Source organism: Haematobia irritans, chromosome 3 (genome assembly GCF_050003625.1).
Source record: "Haematobia irritans isolate KBUSLIRL chromosome 3, ASM5000362v1, whole genome shotgun sequence".
NCBI classification, from domain to species: Eukaryota; Metazoa; Arthropoda; class Insecta; order Diptera; family Muscidae; genus Haematobia; species Haematobia irritans.
Window position 1 is genome coordinate 141,739,526 of NC_134399.1, and position 21,456 is coordinate 141,760,981.

Sequence of the window (21,456 nt, forward strand, 5' to 3'; positions counted from 1 at the left end):
GGCGATGTTTAAATTTTGCTCTATTGTTTTAAAGGCACGTCACTTTCCCCGAAACAATATCGACAAACACCGTAGTGAACAGCACCTCTAACCTTCCCTGAAAATTCTTGAAACTTTCCTTCAAGTGTGGGGCAAGAAAGGTTGCCTCTTCGTTCATAACCTTCCCCTACTGCCTTTGTAAATTTCAAGAAAACTTAAGATTTTTTTTTTGCAGTTTTAGAGGAGGACCTCCTCCCCGACCAAATATCGAAAAGTGTCTTTTGTAAACCTCCCAGAAAATGTCAAGCAAATTATAAACCTAAAGGGGCGGCCACTCTTTCGTCCAAATATCACAAAATCAAGTATCAACTATTAATATCTTAACCTCTCCCCAGTCCGCTGTAAATTTCAAGTAACTCGGTAAAGTTTAATTGTTTCTCTGTATGTACTTATTATTTTTATTAAAAAATCAGGAATCTGATATAAATTCCATAACCTCACCCATTTTTTCCGTAAAATTTCAGTCGAGGGAGTTTAGGTTTGTTTTCACTGTACTTTAAAAAAAAAAAGTCGATCAAAGGGGTGGTCTCCCTCCCCGACCAAATATCGAAAAATAACGTAGCGGATTTTTCTCTAGATGCCAACCCCAACATTCAATGAAAATTTCAAGCAAATCGCATAATTTTGATCCAAGTTTCAAAAAGTAGGGCAAAGGGGAGGTACCCCTCCCCGTCCACATAAGAAATAATCAGGTACCCCATATTAACTCCATAACCTCACCGCACGTTCTCTGTAAATCTCAGATAATTTAGATAATTTTAGTTTTTTCAATGTACTTTAAAAAAAAGTCCAACAAAGGCGAGGTCCCCCTCCGCCACCAAATATCGAAATATAAAGTAGCGGATCTTTGTCTAGATGCCAACCCCAACCTTCAATGAAAATTTCAAGCAACTCGGTCAACTTTGCTCCAATTTTCAAAAAGTCCGACAAAGGGGAGGTCCCCCTCCGCGACCAGGTGTCAAAAAATGAGGTACCTTATTTTCACTACATGACCGATCTCTGAAAGTTTCAAGTAAATCGGTTCAGCCATTTCGGAGCCAACTCGGAACATACAAACAAATAAACAATCAAACAAACATAGATTGAATTTTATATATATAGATAGAAATAAAAAATGACAAAATTTTCTATAGAAATAAAATTATGACAAAATTTTTTTATAGAAATAAAATTGAGAAAACAATTCTATAGAAACAAAATTTTGAAAAAAATTTTCTATAGAAATAAAATTATTACAAAATTTTCTATAGAAATAAAATTTTGACAAAATTTTCAATAGCAATAAAATTTTGACAAAATTTTCTATAGCAGTAAAATTTTGACAATATTTTTTGTAGAAATAAAATTTTGACAAAAATTTCTATGGCAATAAAATTTTGACAAAAATTTCTATGGCAATAAAATTTTGACAATATTTTCTATAGAAATAAAAATTTGACACTTTTCTATAGAAATAACATTTTGATTAACATTTTTATAAAAAAAAATTTTAAAATTTTAGAAATAAAATTGTGACAAAATTTTCTATTGAAATAAAACTGTGACAAAATTTTCTATAGAAATAAAATTATGACAAAATTTTCTATAGAAATAAAATTATGACAAAATCGTCCATAGAAATGAAATGTGGACATTTGTTTATAGAAATGAAATTTTGACAAAATTTTCTACAGAAATAAAATTTTGACAAAATTTTCTATAGAAATAAAATTTTGAGAAAAATTTCTGTAGAAATAAAATTTTTGCAATACAAGGCTATTCGGAACAAAACCGTGTATAGTTACCACAATTGTCCAATCCCAGAAAGCGAAAATACCCCAACCGGAAAACGAAACATAATTTCTATCGAAATAAAATTATGAGACAATTTTCTATAGAAATAAAATGTTGAAACTTTTTTTTTGTAGAAATAAAATTTTGACAAAATTTTCTGTACACTGAAAAAAATATTGTCGTGAGGTCAAAGATTTGATGTCTTTAAAATACGAATGCAAATTTTGCTTAGCATAGAAGACGCATTTCTCTAATATAAAGTTTTTTTCCTCGTCCAAAGGTCGTTAAACTTTTCAATGAAGTCGTATTGTCCTTATAATGAAGTGATTTGACTTAATAATGGGTATCATAACATGAAAGAAAAAATGTTTGGGCTAAGGTCAACTTGACTTTAATAATTCAGAAAAATTCTTTAAATTTAATGAAATTTGTTGTCGTTTTGTATCTTGGCTACAAAGCAAAAAATCGGTCAAATATAGGACACGTTTTTCAACACTTTATTTTAAAGACGTTTTTTACTTGAAACATAGCATAATATCTACTGGAAGTCGAGTCTTAATTTGGAACATAAAGTTTTCTTTAACTCCTATTTAAAGGACTTTAATAGCATATGAAGAAAAAACGCTGAAAAAGAGAAAAATTAAAAATTGCTTCCTAGAAGCAAGTACACAAAACCCAAATTTAAAAGAGAATTGTGTATTAAAAGTATCCCTACTTGTATTCTCAGCTTCTTTGGCTCGGAATCAATGCAAAAATTTTTAAAGTAACTACAAAATCTTTGGAACCGGGCATGCTTTTTTTCAGTATAGAAAAAAAATTTTAAAATAGTAGGAACAAAACTTTGTAAATTTGAAACAATTGTCGAATCCCCACGAAAACGAAACGCAATACCAAAAAGGAAACTCCAGTTCGTTCGAAATATTGGAGTTTAGTTTCATAATGCAAACTCTCCCCAAAAACAAAATGGAGTTATTTCCCTAAAAACATAAAATTTTGATGTTGTGGTTTTCCATATACAGAAACAAGTGAACTGGTTTATAGGAAGAAAGAATTATCCTCTGGGAAAATTGAACTAACTAACTTAACTAACTAACTCCACGGTTTGAGATTTCCACAAAACGTTGTTGAAACCAGGAAAATTTAATGCCAAATTTTAACTGCAATTCACGAAATTATAACCTTTTATCGAAAAAAAAAAATCAACTAAAAGTAAAGAAAAGTATCATTGTTGGCGCCAATGATATTTTTCTTTACTTTTAGTTCATTTTATACTATATTAACCATACTGTAATTCATTCTTACTATTTGTGGAAATCGTACGAAAATTTTCTTCTGCTTTAGTTCATATTAAACTTAGGTGTCATTGACCTTTATTTTCCCATTTAGTTCATAAAATGTTTGAGACATTCTTAAAAAAAATTATTGGGCTGTGGAAAATTAAATAAACAAAATAACTACAAACAAATAATATTTTTGTAATAAAAATAAGTTAAATTCAGAGTTAATTTAACAAAGGAATTTTTTCAGTGTATAATTTTTGGGATCCTACTTCATTTAGGTTTTGGCGCTCATTTTCATGGTTACCGTAGCTATGGCGCCAAAGGCCTTCTCTTCCCTTGGCCTTAACACGTTGCCAGAATTCGTCATTTATAGAGAGTGTGAGAATTGTGTATTGCAAGAGGATTTGTGTCATTTACTGCTGTTTTATTTATTTTGAAACATTTTTAACACTGCATGATGTTACTCATTTTAAACACAGCATGTTTATGCATGTTTTTGTAGTTGTTTCTTTGTGTTCTTGCAATGTCTTTTTCCACCCCGAAAAAAGTAAAAAAAAAACTACTCATCCTCGTATATCAATCCTTGATAATTTTTGGGTGGTCTCGTTTGACCTCTCTCTCTCGGTGTAACGAACTAAAGAGATTGCATTTCGAGACTCGTTGTCGTTATATGTTTTGCTGATGTTATTTGGTTTTCGTTTTGTGGATATTTTTCTTTTTGGGCCATTTTTTGGTTTTTGGCAACGTTAATTGCTTGGACTTTGAGAAGTTTATTAAGGATATGTGTCGTGTGTGCTGTGGATGACCAGACTCTTTTTCTGTAGGTTCTGGCTTTATCTGTTGATTTCTTGGTCATTGTTGTACAGTTTTTTATTCGTATTTTCTGTACGGTAATGATTACTCATGAAAATTAAGTTATTCCAAATGGTAAAGAGGTATATATACCGAAAAAATCATATCGATTTTTATGTGTTATTCAGTCAATGACACCTTAAGTTTGTATTTTTTTTTTTTTGTTTTAATAATGCACTGAAAAAAGGATGTCCTGTTCCCAAGATTTTGTCTTTACACTAATGATTTTTATATTGATTCCGAGCCAAAGAAGCGGAGAATCAAATTAAGTATAATTTTAATACAAAATTCTCTTTTAAATTTGAATTTTTCGTACCTGATTCTAGAAAACAAATCTTAATATATTAGATTTTTTAGCTGTTTTCGTCATGTCCTAGTTCTTTAGAAAAATATTAAAGACAAGTTAAATTTCCAAATTCAGACTCGACTCCAAGTAGAAATTATGCTATGTTTCATGTAGAAACATCTTTGTATTGAAAACAAGTAAGTAAAGTAGAAAGTCGGGCGGGGCCGACTATATCATACCCTAAACCACCATTACAGAAGTAGTAATCATAAGCATTTGTGGGGTAACATATAGGTCTGGGAGATAAACCGCAGTTGCATATTTAAGAAAATTAAGGGGTACATGTCTATGGGTGCTTTGTGTCAATCTGACTATAGCTCATAGTCAATGTTGCCAGGGAAAATGTTCGGTCTACCCTACAAGGACAAAAAAAGTTCCCTACTTTCCCATACATTCCCAAACAATTTTCCCTACTATATTTTTCGTTAAATTTAAAAAATTTTACAAAACAAAAATGGTTCTAAGTACTTTATTATCTTAAAACGTATATAACTTAGAATATAAATTTGTATTACCACCACGGTTGCCACAGTTGGTAGAATTCTACCCAAATTAGTAATCTTTTTTGTTAAATCTCTATAAAAATAAAATTTTGGAAAAAAGTTTCTATAAACAAATTGTTGTGAGAAATTTTTCTATAGAAATAAAATTTTGACAAAAAATTCTATAGAAATAAAATTTTGAGAAAAAATTCCACAGAAATAAAATTTTGAGAAAATTTTTTATAGAAATAAAGTTTACCACACATTGTTAAAGATCAAGCCTTGCCGGCTTCTAATTTCCTCCACCAAAATGTAAAAATTATTACAAATTGTGTTGAGTGAAAATGTCCTACATTGTGGCCCTACGTCCCTACAAGACGCTAAATATTAGAAAACCCCTACTTCTAGCAACACTGGCTGTGTTGATATTGCACCTACGGAGTTAGTATGCCACTAATATTGAGCCCATTATTAAAAAAGAGAAAATCGTTAAATTAGTGTGGGTAATAAATACAAATTTGTAAAAATGAGCAATATTCTTATGTAAGAGCTACAAGTACATCGGCTAGTACATCAAAATTTGAAATTTAAGTAACAAATTCAATAGCGTTCGTCCTTGTGCCTAAAAAACTCCCTGTACCAAATTTCATCAAAATCGGTTAATAATTGCGACCGGAATCCTGTGAACAACAAATACATGGACAGACGGACGGATGGACACCAAGCGCTAGATCGACTCAGGAGGTGATTCTGAGTCGATCGGTATATATTTTATGGGGTCTAAAATCAATATTTCTGGTAGGCACATTTTTTGGCCGATCAAACTTATTATACCCTGACCACTATGTGGTTTAGGGTATAAAAAGCTCCTATTTTTTAACACCTTTTTGATTTATGGTCAAGATACAAAAATCAGCAAAATTAAAGACTATTTCATTAATTTTAAAGAATTTTTCTGAATTACGAAAACCGAGTTGACTTTACTCCAACAAAATTTTCTTTCGTGTTAGGATACCCATTGTTATACCCACCACCATAGAATGGTAATGGGGGTATAATAAGTTTGTCATTCAGTTTGTAACACATCGAAATATTGATTTCCGACTAAATAATGGTGCTATCGTCCTGAAATTTGGCACAGATTCGTCTTTTGTTTGCACGCAGGCCAAGTTCGAAGATGGGCTATATTGGTCCAGGTATTGATATAGCTCCCAGATAAACCAATCCTCCGATTTGGGGTCTTGAGCTACTAGAAAACGCAGTTTTTATTCGATTTGCCTAAAATTTAAAATCTAGAGGTACTTTAGGACCACAAATAGGTGTGCCGAAAATGGTGTGTATCGGTCCATGTATTGGTATAGCCTCCATACCGATCTCCCGATTTTACTTCTTGGGCTTCTAGAAACCGTAGTTTATATCCGATTTGTCTGAAATTGGAAATTTAAAGGTATTTTAGGACCATAAAAAGGTGTGTCGAAAATGGTGTGTATCGGTCAATGTTTTGCTATAGCCCCCATATAGACCTATCTACCGATTCTTGGGCGTCTAGAAACTGTATTTTCTATCCGATTTGCTTGAAATTTGAAATTTTATATATTTTATTTTTGGAATACAAATAGGTGTGCCGAATATGGTGTGTCTCGATGTATGGCTATAGCTCCCACATAGACCGATCTCACTATTTTACTTCTTGAGTTTGTAGAAACCGTAGTTTTTATCCAATTTGCCTCAAATATAAAATCTAGAAGTTTTTTAGAACCCTAAATAGGTGTGCCGAATAAATTGTGTACTGGTACAGATTTTGATATATCCCCCTTATAAACCCGCCCTCCGATTTGGGATCTAGGTTCTGTAGGGTTTTTGAATTTTGTGTGTATCGGTGCATGTTTTTGCCATATCACCCATGTAGACTGATCTTCCGATTTAAGTCCTTGGCCGTATATAAACCGTGGTTTTTGGTAAGGCCGATTTCACTTCTTGACGATATTGAAGGCGCAATAATCATGAAAATTGTTTGAAACTGAATGTAAAATTTCCAGATTTTACTTCTCGTAATCATTTAAATAATTGAAGTAAAAATCTACAGATTTTAGATTTCAAATCAAGGCGTTATTTCATCATTCTTTTGGACACTTACAAGATTGATGAAATAACGCCTTGATTATGATTCCTCTAAAAACAAAACAAAAATGGTTCTTATAGGTAAAATCTTTACATTTTTCTTCAGGAAGCGTACTGGTTGAACTGATCAGCTAGGGAAATTCGGCCCGGCCGAACTTACTGCTGTATATACTTGTTAAGTTGAATTTCGTAACTATACGGTTACGAAATTCAACTTCTTTGTAAAACGAATTAATTGATAATACATAGGGTCGTGGGTTCCAGTTTCGGCCGAATACCAAAAAGTTTTCCAGTGGTTTCACCGCTGTGTTTGACGCCGTTCGGACTCGGCAATAAAAAAGTAGGTACCTTGTCATTGAGCTAAACATAGAATCAGGCACCACTGAGTGACAAGAGAGAAGTTTACAACTGTAGTATCACAATGGACTGAATAATCTAAATGACCCTAAAATCAGGCTGCCACTATACCTTGCCTTACCTATTCTTGAGAAGATTTCTCTTATGCTATTTCTATTAGACGGTAGCATATACGACTCAAAATGAGTCGTCTTCCCCCGTCAGACCTATATTGAAGGGTATGGAGTTTCGTTCTAGGCGGCATTGAAACATGTATAGGTACATAGAAAAGTATGTTTTCACGAAATTAATTAATCCAATTAATTTTTTAATTGATATTACTTCCGTCACAAAAATCACAGAGTGAATCACAAAATTATAGTTCGATTTTTCGTAGAATTTGAATAAAAAATTAATAAACCAATAGTACGAGGATTGCCTTTTAAACTTCGGGACTAGAGGACAAAAACAAATTTTAATCAACAAAAATCATTTTATTGTTTTTAGAAATATTCCTCATTAAGATGTATATACTTTTACATGCGTTTGAAATAATTGTTAAAGTATTTTTGCTACTCTGATTGAGGTATATAAAAAAAAAATGCATTCTGAACGCATAATTTTATTTTTTACGTACGAAAATAAAAACGGTCATTCGGTGAGAGGTCAGGAATCTAGGACGGAGACCCATCAATTTGATGTTTTGATAACTCAAAAATGCCGTTGTCTGAGCTGAGCCGTCTTCGGCGGTTGGTTTTCTTGATTTCTTGGAAGACAACTGACTAACAAATGCTTGTGTAACACACAGAATTCACTGAGCAACGTCCTAGTGGACTGATTGTAACATAACCAGCTTTTCTGCAATAAACATGCGATCATTTACGTGTAAGTGTTTCGTGCATGAGCTTTTGTGTATTTAGCTCATCTTAAAGTACTCATATAGTCGAATGTTCATAGGTGTAAGTCCACGATTCATCACCGTCTATGACAACGTGTTTCGAAGCACTGCAATGTTTGGCGCATTTCTTTCGACCAATTGACACATGCCTTTTCTTGAGATATTGACAAATTGTGTTGGATCCAATGCGAACGAAATCTTTGACGGTCAAATATTGAATATATGCTGGTCTCACTAATGCCTAAAGTTGTCTCAATTTCACGAGATCACACGACAATCAAGCAATATCAGTTGGCGCACAGCGTTAACGGTTTCCGAATGAACAAGAGATTTTATACGACATTCACGAAATTCGTCTTGGAGTAAACTATGACCTACCTTTGCGCCGTAATTAGGGAGTCAGAAATATGGGGACTACATACAATTATGAACCAATATGGACAAATTTTTGCATGGTTATTGGAGACCATATATTTACACCAAGTACCAAATTTCAACCGGATCGGATAAATTTTGCTCCTTCAAGGGGCTCTGGAGATCGGTTTATAAGGGGGCTATATATAATTATGGACCGATATGGATAAATTTTTGCATGGTTGTTAGATACCATATACTAACATCACGTAACAAATTTCAACTTGATCAGACTAAATTAGCTTCTCTAAGAGGCTCTGCAAGCCAAATCTGGCGGTCGATTTATATGGGGGCTTTATATAAAAGTTGTCCGATATGGCCCATTTTTAATACCTTCTGACCTAAATCTATAAGAACTACTTGTGTGAAGTAGATAGCTTATTTCGATCGGAAGTTAGCGTGATTTCATCAGACGGACGGACATGGCTAGATCGACTCAGAATTTTACCACGACCCAGAATATATGTACTTTATGGGGTCTTAGGGCGATGTGTAACAAACGGAATGACAAAATTAATATACCCCCTATCCTATGGTGGGGGATATAAAAATGTGTGATATTTTGTCAAATAACTATTTTTTATAATTTTTAATGAATTCTTACGCTTGTCTGAAACGCTCGACCTCAAATATTTTAAAAAATTCGCAATTTTTCTCAAAATGGATTTAGCATTTTTTCGGCAAAATTTCAATAATTTGCACTATTTTATTAATTTTTAATCTGTTACCCATGTGAAACAAAAAAAGTCAAAATTACCCATTAAAAAGATGAAAACGCGAGTTAAGAAAATGTAATTAAAAGAACATCTTTGCGAGAACCTTTTTTTAGAAGTGCCTTTAAAGATGTGCCTTTAAAGATGTGCCTTTCACACAACTACCATTTGTTTGTGCTGGGTAGTTGCTTTTCATGTAGTATGGATGATATGACAAATAGGCCAATTCGGATAACCTCCCTCCGATAGTGCCACTTGGAAGAGCAACTTTCCAATGATCGTCCAAATAAAAAATGTTCGTAAAATTCTCAAAAATAGTAAGAATTTACTACAGCGTGGTTAATTTGTTAGTGATATTTTTTATACCCATCACCATAGAATGGTGACGGGAACAGGGCTGTGGAGCCGGAGTCGGAGTCTTGGAGTCGGAGTCTGAAGATTTTCGGAGTCGTAAACATTTTGCTCGACTCCGGCTAAACCAAATTTTTTAAAACACTTCACATTTTTGTAACTAAGCAAGTTTTTACACAAATTAGTTTCCATTGCGTTATTCATTCGACCAATGTGATTGTAAATAAAAATCAACGTCCAAATACGGCTATCTTTTTATGTTTCCTAAAATGTTAGACTAGCAGATGGGCTGAATCGATCCATTTTAATGCCCATATCAATTTATTTGAAATATTTCGAACAATCGAAATTATATTTTTTTACTTTTATTTTAAGGACATATACATATGTGGAATATTGACAGAAACTTTTTTCAAACTTGTTTTTTATAGAAAATTTTGTCAAAATGTTATTTCTATAAAAAGTTTTGTCAAAATTTTATTTCTATAGCAAATTTTGTCAAAATTTTATTTCTATAAAAAATTTATTCAAAATTTTATTACTATAGAAATATTTTTTTTTTTATAAAAAATTTAGTCAAAATTTTATTTCTATAGAAAATTGAGTTAAAAAATTGTTTCTATAGAATATTTTTCAAAATTTTATTTCTATAGAAAATTTTGCAAAATTTTGTTTGTTACACAAAAATTTTTTCAAAATTTTATTTCTATTGATAATTTTTTCAAACTTTTATTTCTATAAAAAATTTTGCCAAATTTTATTTCTATAAAAATTTTATTCAAAATGTTATTTTTATATATTTGGTCAAAATTTGATTTCTATAGAAAATTTTGCCAAAAAATTTTTTTTCCAAAATTGTATGCTCACTGATACTCACTGCTAAGTCGAAAACTTGTAGAAATGAATGAATCAAAAATGCATTTTTGCGAAATTGTCTAAACAATTATAAATATTTCCCAAATATTGCCCGAGATTTTGTAGAAGTCTGATTTGAGATTTTATCAAAATGTAGATCTAAATACAAAGTTGTGCAGAGTATATTATAATCTGCCCGTCCGACTTTAGACTTTCCTTGCATTTTTATTTTTTGTTAAAATTGTGTTACGTCCCATAACCTTAAATTTAAATTTTAAGTATATAGATTTTGTAGAAGTATATACAATTGTGTCTAAATCGATTCAGATTCAAATTCATGTAAACCTTTATATAGCTCGCAACAAATTTAAAGGATTTGAGATAGTATCAATAATTTTGGTCCACAAATACATATACTCTTGGTATCTTCTCATATTATGATGGGTATTTATATCATTATTTTCTTTATTAAACATTGCCCTAAATTTGAAATATAGAGTTCAATCTAATCTAATGTGAAATTAAGACCTTTCTTTGCACACATAACATAAATAAATACGATACTTAATATCGATCCACTTACGGTACCCCCACAATAGAACGACAAACTAGTGGTATTAAAATGAGATTTAGTTATATATATTCCTCAAAAACTCCACAAAAACAAAAAATGGTTCTTATAAATTCAGAATCTGATCTAGTCTTCATAGGTAAAATCTTTACATTTAGCTGTGGGAAGCGTACTGGTTGAACTGATCTACTTGGGAAAATATCTGTCATCAACATCCCCCCCCACCCCCCACCCTCCCACATTATGGAAATCAAAGTCAATAGTTTTTCAAGCTTAAGATCTTCGTTTTCTTTATTTTTTATTTTTAATCCATTATTCCTGATATTTCGCAAGTTTCACTGAATTGCTTCTTCAGAGGGTTATTTGGTCTATAATATTATTATTATTAATTAGTTTAGTTAACTCTTAGCATTTTATAAATACATACAATATAATAAACTTCTTAATTTTAAACTACAATCTACCAGGCGAACATAACATTAGCAAGCAACAACTATTTTTAACTTACATATGAGACAATGATCACAAAACAATTATTATTCTAATGGAGCATCACTGCTCTCGTCTACTTTATCTATTGCACTGGTTGTCTAATGTTATTGTTCGGATTATTCCTCGTCAGTTGGTCATCGTTTTTGCATATCATGTGCCTGTATATGTGTGCTATGCTGTCAGTGTCCGTTTTGTAATTTATTCGTCGATTTGTTGGTACATTATTGATGTGCAGCATTTCTAATGTGTACCTTTTGTTGTTATTGCTTTCTTGTTGCAATATGCGTACATTATTGAAGTTTGGATGATGACTTTTTTTTGCACAGTGGGTTGCTAATGCTGTTTTTTGTAATTTTTGATTATTACGACTTTTTATATCTGATTTGTGGCCTGATATTCTCGTTTTTAATTTTTTTTTGGTTCCGATGTAGACCATTTCACATTTTTCCGAAGAATTTCCTTCACATGGAATTTCATAAATAACGTTCGGTGTTTCTTCCTTTTGGATTTTGTCTTTGGTGTTGGTAAACAGTTTTTTCAAGGTGTTATTTGACTTGTGCGCTAAGTTGTATTTGTTCCTGTCAAAAATGTTGGATTTTGATATCCTTTCCGATATTCCCGGTATATACAGTAATGATCTGTAAGATTTTTGCTGCTTGTCATTGTACAGTTTCTCTGTACGTGGCTTAAAGTCAGCTATTAAATCCCTACTAAGTTTCTTCGGGAAATTGTTCTCTTCCAGTATACTTTGTAGTTTCTTCTTGTTCTTCTGATGGAATCTTTGGTCACTTATGGAAAGTACTCTATGAATCAGATTTTGGGTAGTATTCAAGATTATTCTTTTTGGATGCTTGGAAAAGAAATTCATAATTCTTCCCGACGCCGTGTTTTTTTGATACCAATCCATAAATAGATTTTCTCCATTTTTTGTTATCAATATATCCAGATACGGTAATTTTTGGGTTTCTTCTAGTTCCATGGTGAATTTGATACTGTCATGGAAAATGTTGAGTTCTGCCAACGTTCGTTCGATTTCTGTTTCCTTAATGATTGCAAATAAGTCGTCGACGTATTTTGTTATTACCTCAAAATGGAATGCTATTTTTTCCATAAAACATTTTTTTAAAATCTCTAAAGATACCCTCAGAGTTACCACGGAATATTTTGTATTATTTTTCGCTTTTAATCCGATGACGAATTTTCAACTTTTTTCGTTGAAAGTCGATTGGAATTCCAAATCTTAATCTATATCATCTGCTGCTGAGTAATGTGTAATGAAAACGACATATTGGCAACCAAAAAAAAAAGGGCATTAAACCAATTTTGAAAAAACAATGCTGCTGAGTATTGTGTAATGAAAACGACATATTGGCAAATTTTTCGCAAATGCCGGATCAGTATTTTTATTTGCCTGCTTAATTTCCCTATTCACAACGATGACACATTAGAACTATTTTTATGATCATAGCATAGTTAACACCTCTGCGTAAGGAATTTCCACTGGTTAGAGACAATGGTGAAGCATACTAGCAATATTTTTGCAACACTCCACGCTATAAACGGGTAACGATTTTAAGATTGTGCCACAAATGAGTGGCATACGTTGTGGCCGCATGCCTAAAACGCGTATGTTGGTGGCAATTCACCCAAGAATATAAGCAGCAGGATAACAACAGCCTACAGTAAATAAAAATAAATAAATGCCTGCTGAGCATAACGAAGGTGACGACGATCCACCAGCGACCTGGACAACATAACGACAACGATCAAATGAAAATGTCTCTCAATCTAGTCCAGCTAAATCTAAAAACGCGCTCATGCGCATCAGCCAAAGACGGTTTTTGGGCGCTCATGCCGCGCAAAGCAATGTTGACAGCTGGAGGCCACAATGTGGCCAATAGTTACGCTTTAATTAAGCCAAAGATTATCGTAACTAATTGCAATTACATGGTTGGATGGATGGGAAAATGAAATCTCACAGAGAGAGAGATAGAGAGAGAGAGAGAGAGAGCGAAAAGTTTCAAAGGGAGATATGTAGCGGAAGCGATTGAGTGATCTCAATGGTGAAGGACACTTTGTTTTTGTAGATACCACACTGAGCACCATGAATGGACCACGATACATGATGGGAAGAGTTGCTCTCACTGAGACCATATATATCCTTACCAAGTGTTTGTGGATGTAACTTTGTATTTCCAATACCATATTTCTGGCCAAGATGACAAACCTAGCGTGTGGTTTCACAGTATGAAACCGAAAATTGTTTTCAGTCCATAAAGAAGATGTTTGCAAAATTGAAACCTTGGAAAGTCATTTCATGGCATTCAACAGCACAGTCATGTTGTGAAAACAATATTTAAACAAATTAATGTTTTGAAATTTTTATGTGACCCAAGTAATTGACAGATAGCAGCACCAGTGTTGCCAAGTCTGGCACTACATATACAGAACAATTTGTCACCAAAATATTTCCAATTAACATTTAAATTGAATTTTCAATATTATTCAATTAAAATTTTGATTAGTTCAACAAATTTTTTAATTAAATCAAAAATCAATCACAAGAATTAATAATATCAATTAATTTTTTAATTGAATCAATTATACACTGCGCCACACTATGGAACAGGGTATTATAAGTTAATGCATATGAAGGAAACGAGATAGACATATAGTGCCTTCGACAATATTGCTCAGAACCGCCACCTGAGTCGAGTCATACGTCTGTCTGTCACCACATTTTTGTAATCAAAGTCTAGGTAGAAATTTTAGTCATATCGACTTCAAATTTGGCACAAGTATGTATTTTGGGTCAGAAAAGAACCCTATAGATTTTGGAAGAAATCGGTTTAGTTTTGGATAAAGCTCCCATATAAATCTTTCGCCCGATATCTACTAATATGGCCCCGGAAGCCTGAATTTCAATCTGATTTGCCTTAAATTTTGGATAAGGAGTGCAATTGATAGTTTCGTAATGTGTGCCGAATTTGGTTGAAATCGTTTCAGATTTAGATATAGCTCCCATATATATCTTTCGCCCGATATCCACTTATATGGCCCCAGAAGCTAGAGTTTTTCACCCGATTTACACTCATATAACCACAGAGCAAAAGTTTCACTGTGGTGTACGTAAAACTTAGCATAAGGAGCAGAATTAATATTCTAGCTTTGCATGCCGAATTTGTTTGAAATCGGTTCAGATTTAGATATAGCTCCCATATATATCTTTCAACCGAATTTCATTCATATGACCACAGAGGTCAAAGTTGTATTCTGATTTACGTGAAATATTGCACAGGAAGTAGAATTAACATTGTATGTTAACTACACTCAAAAAAAGTGAACTCTCTATTTCACTAAAGCCAATTTAACTTTATTTTAGTTCATGGAATTATTATGTTTGGAGAAAGTTTCCTTTACTCTAATAATTTTTTGTTTACGTTAGTTAAATTAACTAAAACCGAGGAAAAAACTAAACTCAAATGAAGCATAATGGTTAACTAAATTCGTACCTTCCACAAAATAGTTCAGAATTTCTTTAAATTTGTAAATTTTACCAAAAATGCGTCCATCATGAACTTCGTATATCACTAAAGACATTCTTGCAATTTTGAACACCAAGTTTTTCCCTCAAACTACAAAATTTTCTTTAACAAGTGAAAAAACTTAGTTATGTCTAATAAATTTTCTTGAATTTGTCGAAAAATATTTACTTATTTTGATGACATCGGCGTGATGCCAACGTTTGTAATACTGTTTAGTTAAAATTTTCTACAAATATTCAAAATTTTCTAAAATTAACCGAAACATTTCTTCCTGGTGGGTTCACTGTTTTTTGAGTGTATGCATGCCAAATTTGGTTGAAATAAATTCAGATTTAGATATAGCTCCCACATATATGTTTTTTCTGATTTCGGCAAAAATTACCAAAATACCAACATTTTCCTTGTAAAATCGCCACTGCTAAGTCGAAAACTTGTACGAATGACTCACATTTTTCTATACTTCTAATACATATCTCTCGACCGATAAATCATAAATACACTTTTGCGAAGATCTCTAAAAATTGCTTCCGATTTAAATGTTTCCCATTTTTTTAGTAACATCGTGTTCCACATCAGGTCATTAGCCGACTTAAATTTTAAGTTTATAGATTTTGTAGAAGTTTAACAAATTTTGTCCAGATCGAGTCAGATTTAAGTGTATGTATTTGGGACAAACCTTTATTTATTTGACAGATTCGATATGGTATCCAAAAATGTGGATCTACAAAGTGGTACAGGGTATAATATAGTCGACCCCTCCCGTTTTTAGATTTTCCTTACTTGTTTTTAATTGAAAGAAAGAATTTAAAAATAAATCAGAAAGAGAAATCTCAAGTGAGTTTGGAAAATATTTTTCTATTAACCATCAAAGGATGGTGACCACGGTTACCCCTCGTGCAAAAAAAAATTCTACCAAGATTTTAAGAAAATTTTACGAAAAATCTACCAAATTAAAAAAATCTTATTTTGCAGTGTTTGATCAAATTTTTGTGGGTATAATGTAAAAATGTTTCTTTGAAAGAAACATTTTATTACTTTTATTTAAGATATTTCATTATTATTTTATGATCACTCCATAGAGTGACAATTTATTTCGATGTAAAAATATCCCTTAAATTGTAAAGGTTTCGATGTTTTGAACGAAAATTAAAATATTTACGGATATTGGCTTAATATTGATTTTATAGAAAATTTTGTCAAAATTTCATTTCTACAGAAAATTTTCTCAAAATTTTATTTCTACAAAAATTTTTGTCAACATTTTATTTCTATAGAAAATTTTATTTCTATAGAAACTTTTGTCAAAATTTTATTTCTATAGAAAATTTTGTCAAAATTTTATTTCTATAGAAAATGTCAAAATTTTATTTCTATAGAAAAATTTATCAAAATTTTATTTCTATAGAAAATTTTGTTAAAATTTTATTTCTTATTTAAGATATTTCTTTATTATTTTATGATCACTCCTTAGAGTGACAATTTATTTCGATGTAAAAATATCCCTTAAATTGTAAATGTTTTGATGTTTTGAACGAAAATTAAAATATTTACGGATATTGGCTTAATATTGATTTTATAGAAAATTTTGTCAAAATTTCATTTCTACAGAAAATTTTCTCAAAATTTTATTTCTACAAAAAATTTTGTCAACATTTTATTTCTATAGAAAATTTTATTTCTATAGAAACTTTTGTCAAAATTGTATTTCTACATGAACTTTTGTCAAAATTTTATTTCTACAGGAACTTTTGTCAAAATTTTATTTCTATAGAAACATTTATCAAAATTTTATTTCTATAGAAAATTTTGTCAAAAATGTAACATATTTCTAAAGAGAATTTTGTCAACATTTTATTTTTCTTTATTTATAATTTAGTTCTGAAGGAAATTTGTATAGTTCTCTTAGGCGGTGAGGAAATTTTGTAAAATCTACCAAAACGTCAAGAAATCTACCAATCTACCAAACAGTAAAAACTCTACCAGTTTTGGTTGAATTCTACCAACTTTGGCGTGATGGTAACTCATGGAAATATCCATTTTCGATTCGGTAGAAATTCTAAAACGCTTTAACCATATAGCCTGCCTGTCTGTCTGTTGCAAACATCCTGCAGCTTTCAATAACGAAGCTATCGTTTTGAAATTGGGAACAGATTTTTTTTTCGAAGATGGGCTCTATTGGTCCAAACATTGAAAAATCTTTAAGTTTTATTGCATTTAAAATTCACGAAATATTCTGGAAATTCCTCATCACCACTTTTTCCATGGTAACCCTTGGCGAATCTATTTTTCTTTCCATCTTTGTCAATCCTGATTTGACGACATAAAGATTTAATGACTACGAATATCAAACAGAGTTGAAATAGAGAAATAACATCTGCAACAAATTCACTTTGTCATGCTCATAAAATAATCACATGCAGCATTAGCCACAAGTACACCTACGTACTCTCTCTTTTTGGCTCTCTCAAGGATTAACAACAACGCCCGCCCCATACTACCATAGCGAATTACACCGCAGTGCATCCTCTCCATTATCCTCTGCGAGCTATAAGCGAGGAATCGGTTTTGTGTGCAATTTGTTTATGAACAAATAAACTTGAATAAACTAAATCACCCATTGCCGCAAAAAAAAGCATGAAATATGGTGCACACTTCGCTCACGTTCTACGTTAGCATGAGAAATAAATATCGTGTTCCTAAATACTAATTTTAACGTTTAATGTAACCATATTCGACAGTTTATTATTAGCGATATAAATAAAACGGATAATTATATATATGGATCAGGATGAATAATTGCGGTTCTAGTATGCAGTTTTAAAACGACTTCTGGAATACTGTAGAAAATATGCACGAATCAATTACCAAGTGACCAATAGTTTTTTGTTTTGTTTTTTTTTTTTTTGAAAATTTAACCGTGATAACAATAAATGAACAAAAATTAAAATAGGAAAAATACACTGAAAATAGCAAAGATTTTATTTTTACACCAACTATTTTGGTATTGATATCGAGTCAACGAAGATTGAAATAAGGACACATTTAAACCACAATTCTCTTTTAAATTTGAGTTTCACGTGCTTGATACTAGGAAACAAGTATGAATTTATGAGTTTTCTCTGCTTTAAAATGTATCAACGAAAACTAAATTTCCAAATTAAGACTCGACTTCAAGTAGAAATTGTGCAATCTCTCAAGTAAAAATCGTTTTTAAAATAAAGTATTGAAAGACATGTCCACAAAGTTAAAGAATATTTTTTTTTGAATTATGAATAATTTTTCAGAATTTTAAAGGCAAGTTGACGTTAGTCAAACTATACCGTAAACTAACTATTTGACTCATAGGATTGGAGAAAACGTTAGCCTAAAATTCTTTTAGATTAGATTTAAAAGTCGCTTCAGATTGTCCTGTCTCATGTCAGCTGACATACACTCTAGCCCGTATTCGGATTGTTGTGCGTTTTAACTTGTTCTTTCCATCGTACCGTTTATTTTATTCCCTAATTTATTTCCAGTCCCTGTTTTCAAGCTGGTCCAGGCGATATGGTTAACTCTTTGCCTAGTTAAGGCACGACAGTGACAAGCGTCGTTTTCCAAGGTCTTATCACGCTCAAAACACGTCCTACAAAAATTTTCTTCCTATAGAAAATTTTGTCAACATTTTATTTTTATAGAAAAACTAGCGTAACCCGGCCCACATCGCTGCGCCTTGCGAAGCGTATTTGTAGGAACATTTTGCGTTAACTTAGAGAACCATATCCTTTGTGCTAAAAAAAATCGAAAAGTGGCTTGTCAAGGAAAGGTATCCTTCTCCTCAACATATCTGAAAGTTAAGCACTATATTATAGCAACATACAAAGAATTACTGTTTCCCATCCAATAAATCGAAAAAAGCAAAAGTAGTAAAAAATTTTACCACTTTAACATTTGCTAAAATGTTTGAAAATTATGCACCCTCTACGTTGGCTGCCAATTTCATGTAAATTTAAGTTCTTTACTAAAAAGAAGTCTGGCAGAAGCCTGTGCAAAACACATAAAATTATGTACCGAGTTCCCATTTATGGACAACCTTCTACTATCAATTTAAGAAAAAAAAAAAACGAACAAAAGGGAACCCTCTGCCCACCTTTGCTCCACTCCGACCTGATATCGGACTATCATGTACCCTATATTAATTTCACAACTACTCAATGGTCCCTACAAATTCTATGGAAGTAAATCGACAAAGTTTATTTCAATTTTCCCCTTCCCCAACCAGATATCGAAAAATTATATACTAATTTAAAAATCATGTATAAATTTAATCACCTCCTCCCACGTTCCCTGTAAATTTCAAGTAGATCGGAGATGTTTAAATTTTGCTCTATTTTTTTAAAGGGACGTCACTTTCCCCGATACAATATCGACAAACACCGTAGTGAATAGCGCCCTTAACCTTCCCTGAAAATTCTTGAAACTTTCCTTCAAGTGTGGGGCAAGGAAGGTTGCCTCTTCGTTCATAACCTTCTCCCATTGCCTTTGTAAATTTCAAGAAAACTTAAATTTTTTTTGCAGTTTTAGAGGAGGACCTCCTCCCCGACCAAATATCGAAAAGTGATGTAGCGTATCTCAGAAAATGTCAAGCAAATTATAAGCCTAAAGGGGACGGCCTCTCTTCCGTCCAAATATCGCAAAATCAGATATCAACTATTAATATCATAACCTCTTCCCAGTCCTCTGTAAATTTCAAGTAACCCGGTAAAGTTTAATTGTTTCTCTGTATGTACTTAAGAGAAGCGGATGTCTCCCTATGCCCTTTTATTTTTATTAAAAAATCAGGAACCTGATATAAATTTCATAATCTCACCCATTTTTTCCGTAAAATTTCAGTCGGGGGAGTTTAGTTTTGTTTTCACTGTACCTTAAAAAAAGTCGGGCAAAGGGGTGGTCCCCTTCCCCGACCAAATATCGAAAAATAATGTAGCGGATTTTTGTCTAGATGCCAACCCCAACTTTCAATGAAAATTTCAAGCAAATCGCATAATTTTGTTACAAGTTTCAAAAAGTAGGGCAAGGGCGAGGTCCCCCTCCCCGTCCATATATGAAATCATCAAGTATCCCATATTAATTCCATAACCTCACTGCATGTTGTCTGTAAATCTCAGATAATTTAGAGAATTTTAGTTTTTTCACTGTACTTAAAAAAAGTCGAACAAAGGGGAGGTCCCCCTCCGCCACAAAATATCGAAATATAAAGTAGCGGATCTTTGTGTAGATGCCAACCCCAACCTTCAATGAAAATTTCAAGCAAATTGGTCAACTTTGGTCCAATTTTCAAAAAGTCCGACAAAGGGGAGGTCCCCCTCAGCGACCAGGTGTCAAAAAATGAGGTACCCTATTTTCAGCACATGGACGCCCTCTACGATCTCTGAAAGTTTCAAGTAAATCGGTTCAGCCGTTTCGGAGCCAACTCGGAACATACAGACAAACAAACATATAAACAAACATAGATTGAATTTTATATATATAGATTTGTCAAGATTATATTTCTTTAGCAAATTTTGTAAAAATTTTATTTCTATAGAAACTTTTGTCAAAATTGTATTTCTGTAGAAAATTTTGTCAAAATTTTATTTCTGTAGAAAATTTGGTCAAAATTTTATTTCTATAGAAATTTTTCTCAAAATTTTATTTTTATAAAAAATTTTGTAAATTTTTTTATAGCGAATATTATTTTTATAGAGATTTTTTTTAAAAATTTCATTTCTATAGAAAATTTTGTTGAAATTTTATTTCCATAGAAAATTTTGTCAAAATTTTATCTCTATAGAAAATTTGGTCAAAATTTTATTCCTATATAAAAATTCCGTCAAAATTTTTATTCTATAAAAATTTTTATCAATTTTTTTTCTATAGCGAATTTTATTTTAATAGAGATTTTTTTTCAAAATGTCATTTCTATAGAAAATTTAGGCAAAATTTTATTTCTATAGAAAATTTAGTCAACATTTTGTTATTATAGAAAATTTTGTCAAAATTTTATTTCTATAGAAAATTTCGTCAAAATTTTCTTTCTATAAAAATTTTGAGAAAATTTTATTTCTGTAGAAAATTTTGTCAATTTTTTTCTATAAATAGGTTTGCCAAAATGTTATTTCTATAGAAAATGTTGTCAAAATTTTATTTCATACTTTTATTACTTCTATAGAAAAATTTGTCCAAATTTAATTTCTATAGAAAATTTTATTTCTATAAAAAATTTTATCAAAAATTTATTTCTATAGGAAATTTTGTCAAAATTTTATTTCTATAGAAAATTTGGTCAAAATGTTATTTCTATCGAAAATTCTGCCAATTTTTTTTCTATAGCGAATTTTATTTTTATATAACATTTTTTCAAAATTTCATT

General features: G+C 31.6%; 1 protein-coding gene across 1 annotated transcript; it reads right to left on the reverse strand.

The window, feature by feature from the left end:
* Positions 1 to 11,605: 11,605 nt before the first annotated feature.
* Positions 11,606 to 12,634, reverse strand: LOC142231219 (uncharacterized). Its single transcript, XM_075301837.1, has one exon. It carries the CDS (start codon positions 12,632 to 12,634, stop codon positions 11,606 to 11,608), a length of 1,029 nt encoding a protein of 342 aa, XP_075157952.1.
* Positions 12,635 to 21,456: the final 8,822 nt, after the last annotated feature.

Bases quoted from the DNA above. Each gene is read 5' to 3' on its own strand.
- LOC142231219 (XM_075301837.1), bottom strand. From the start codon at position 12,634: ATGGAAAAAATAGCATTCCATTTTGAGGTAATAACAAAATACGTCGAC.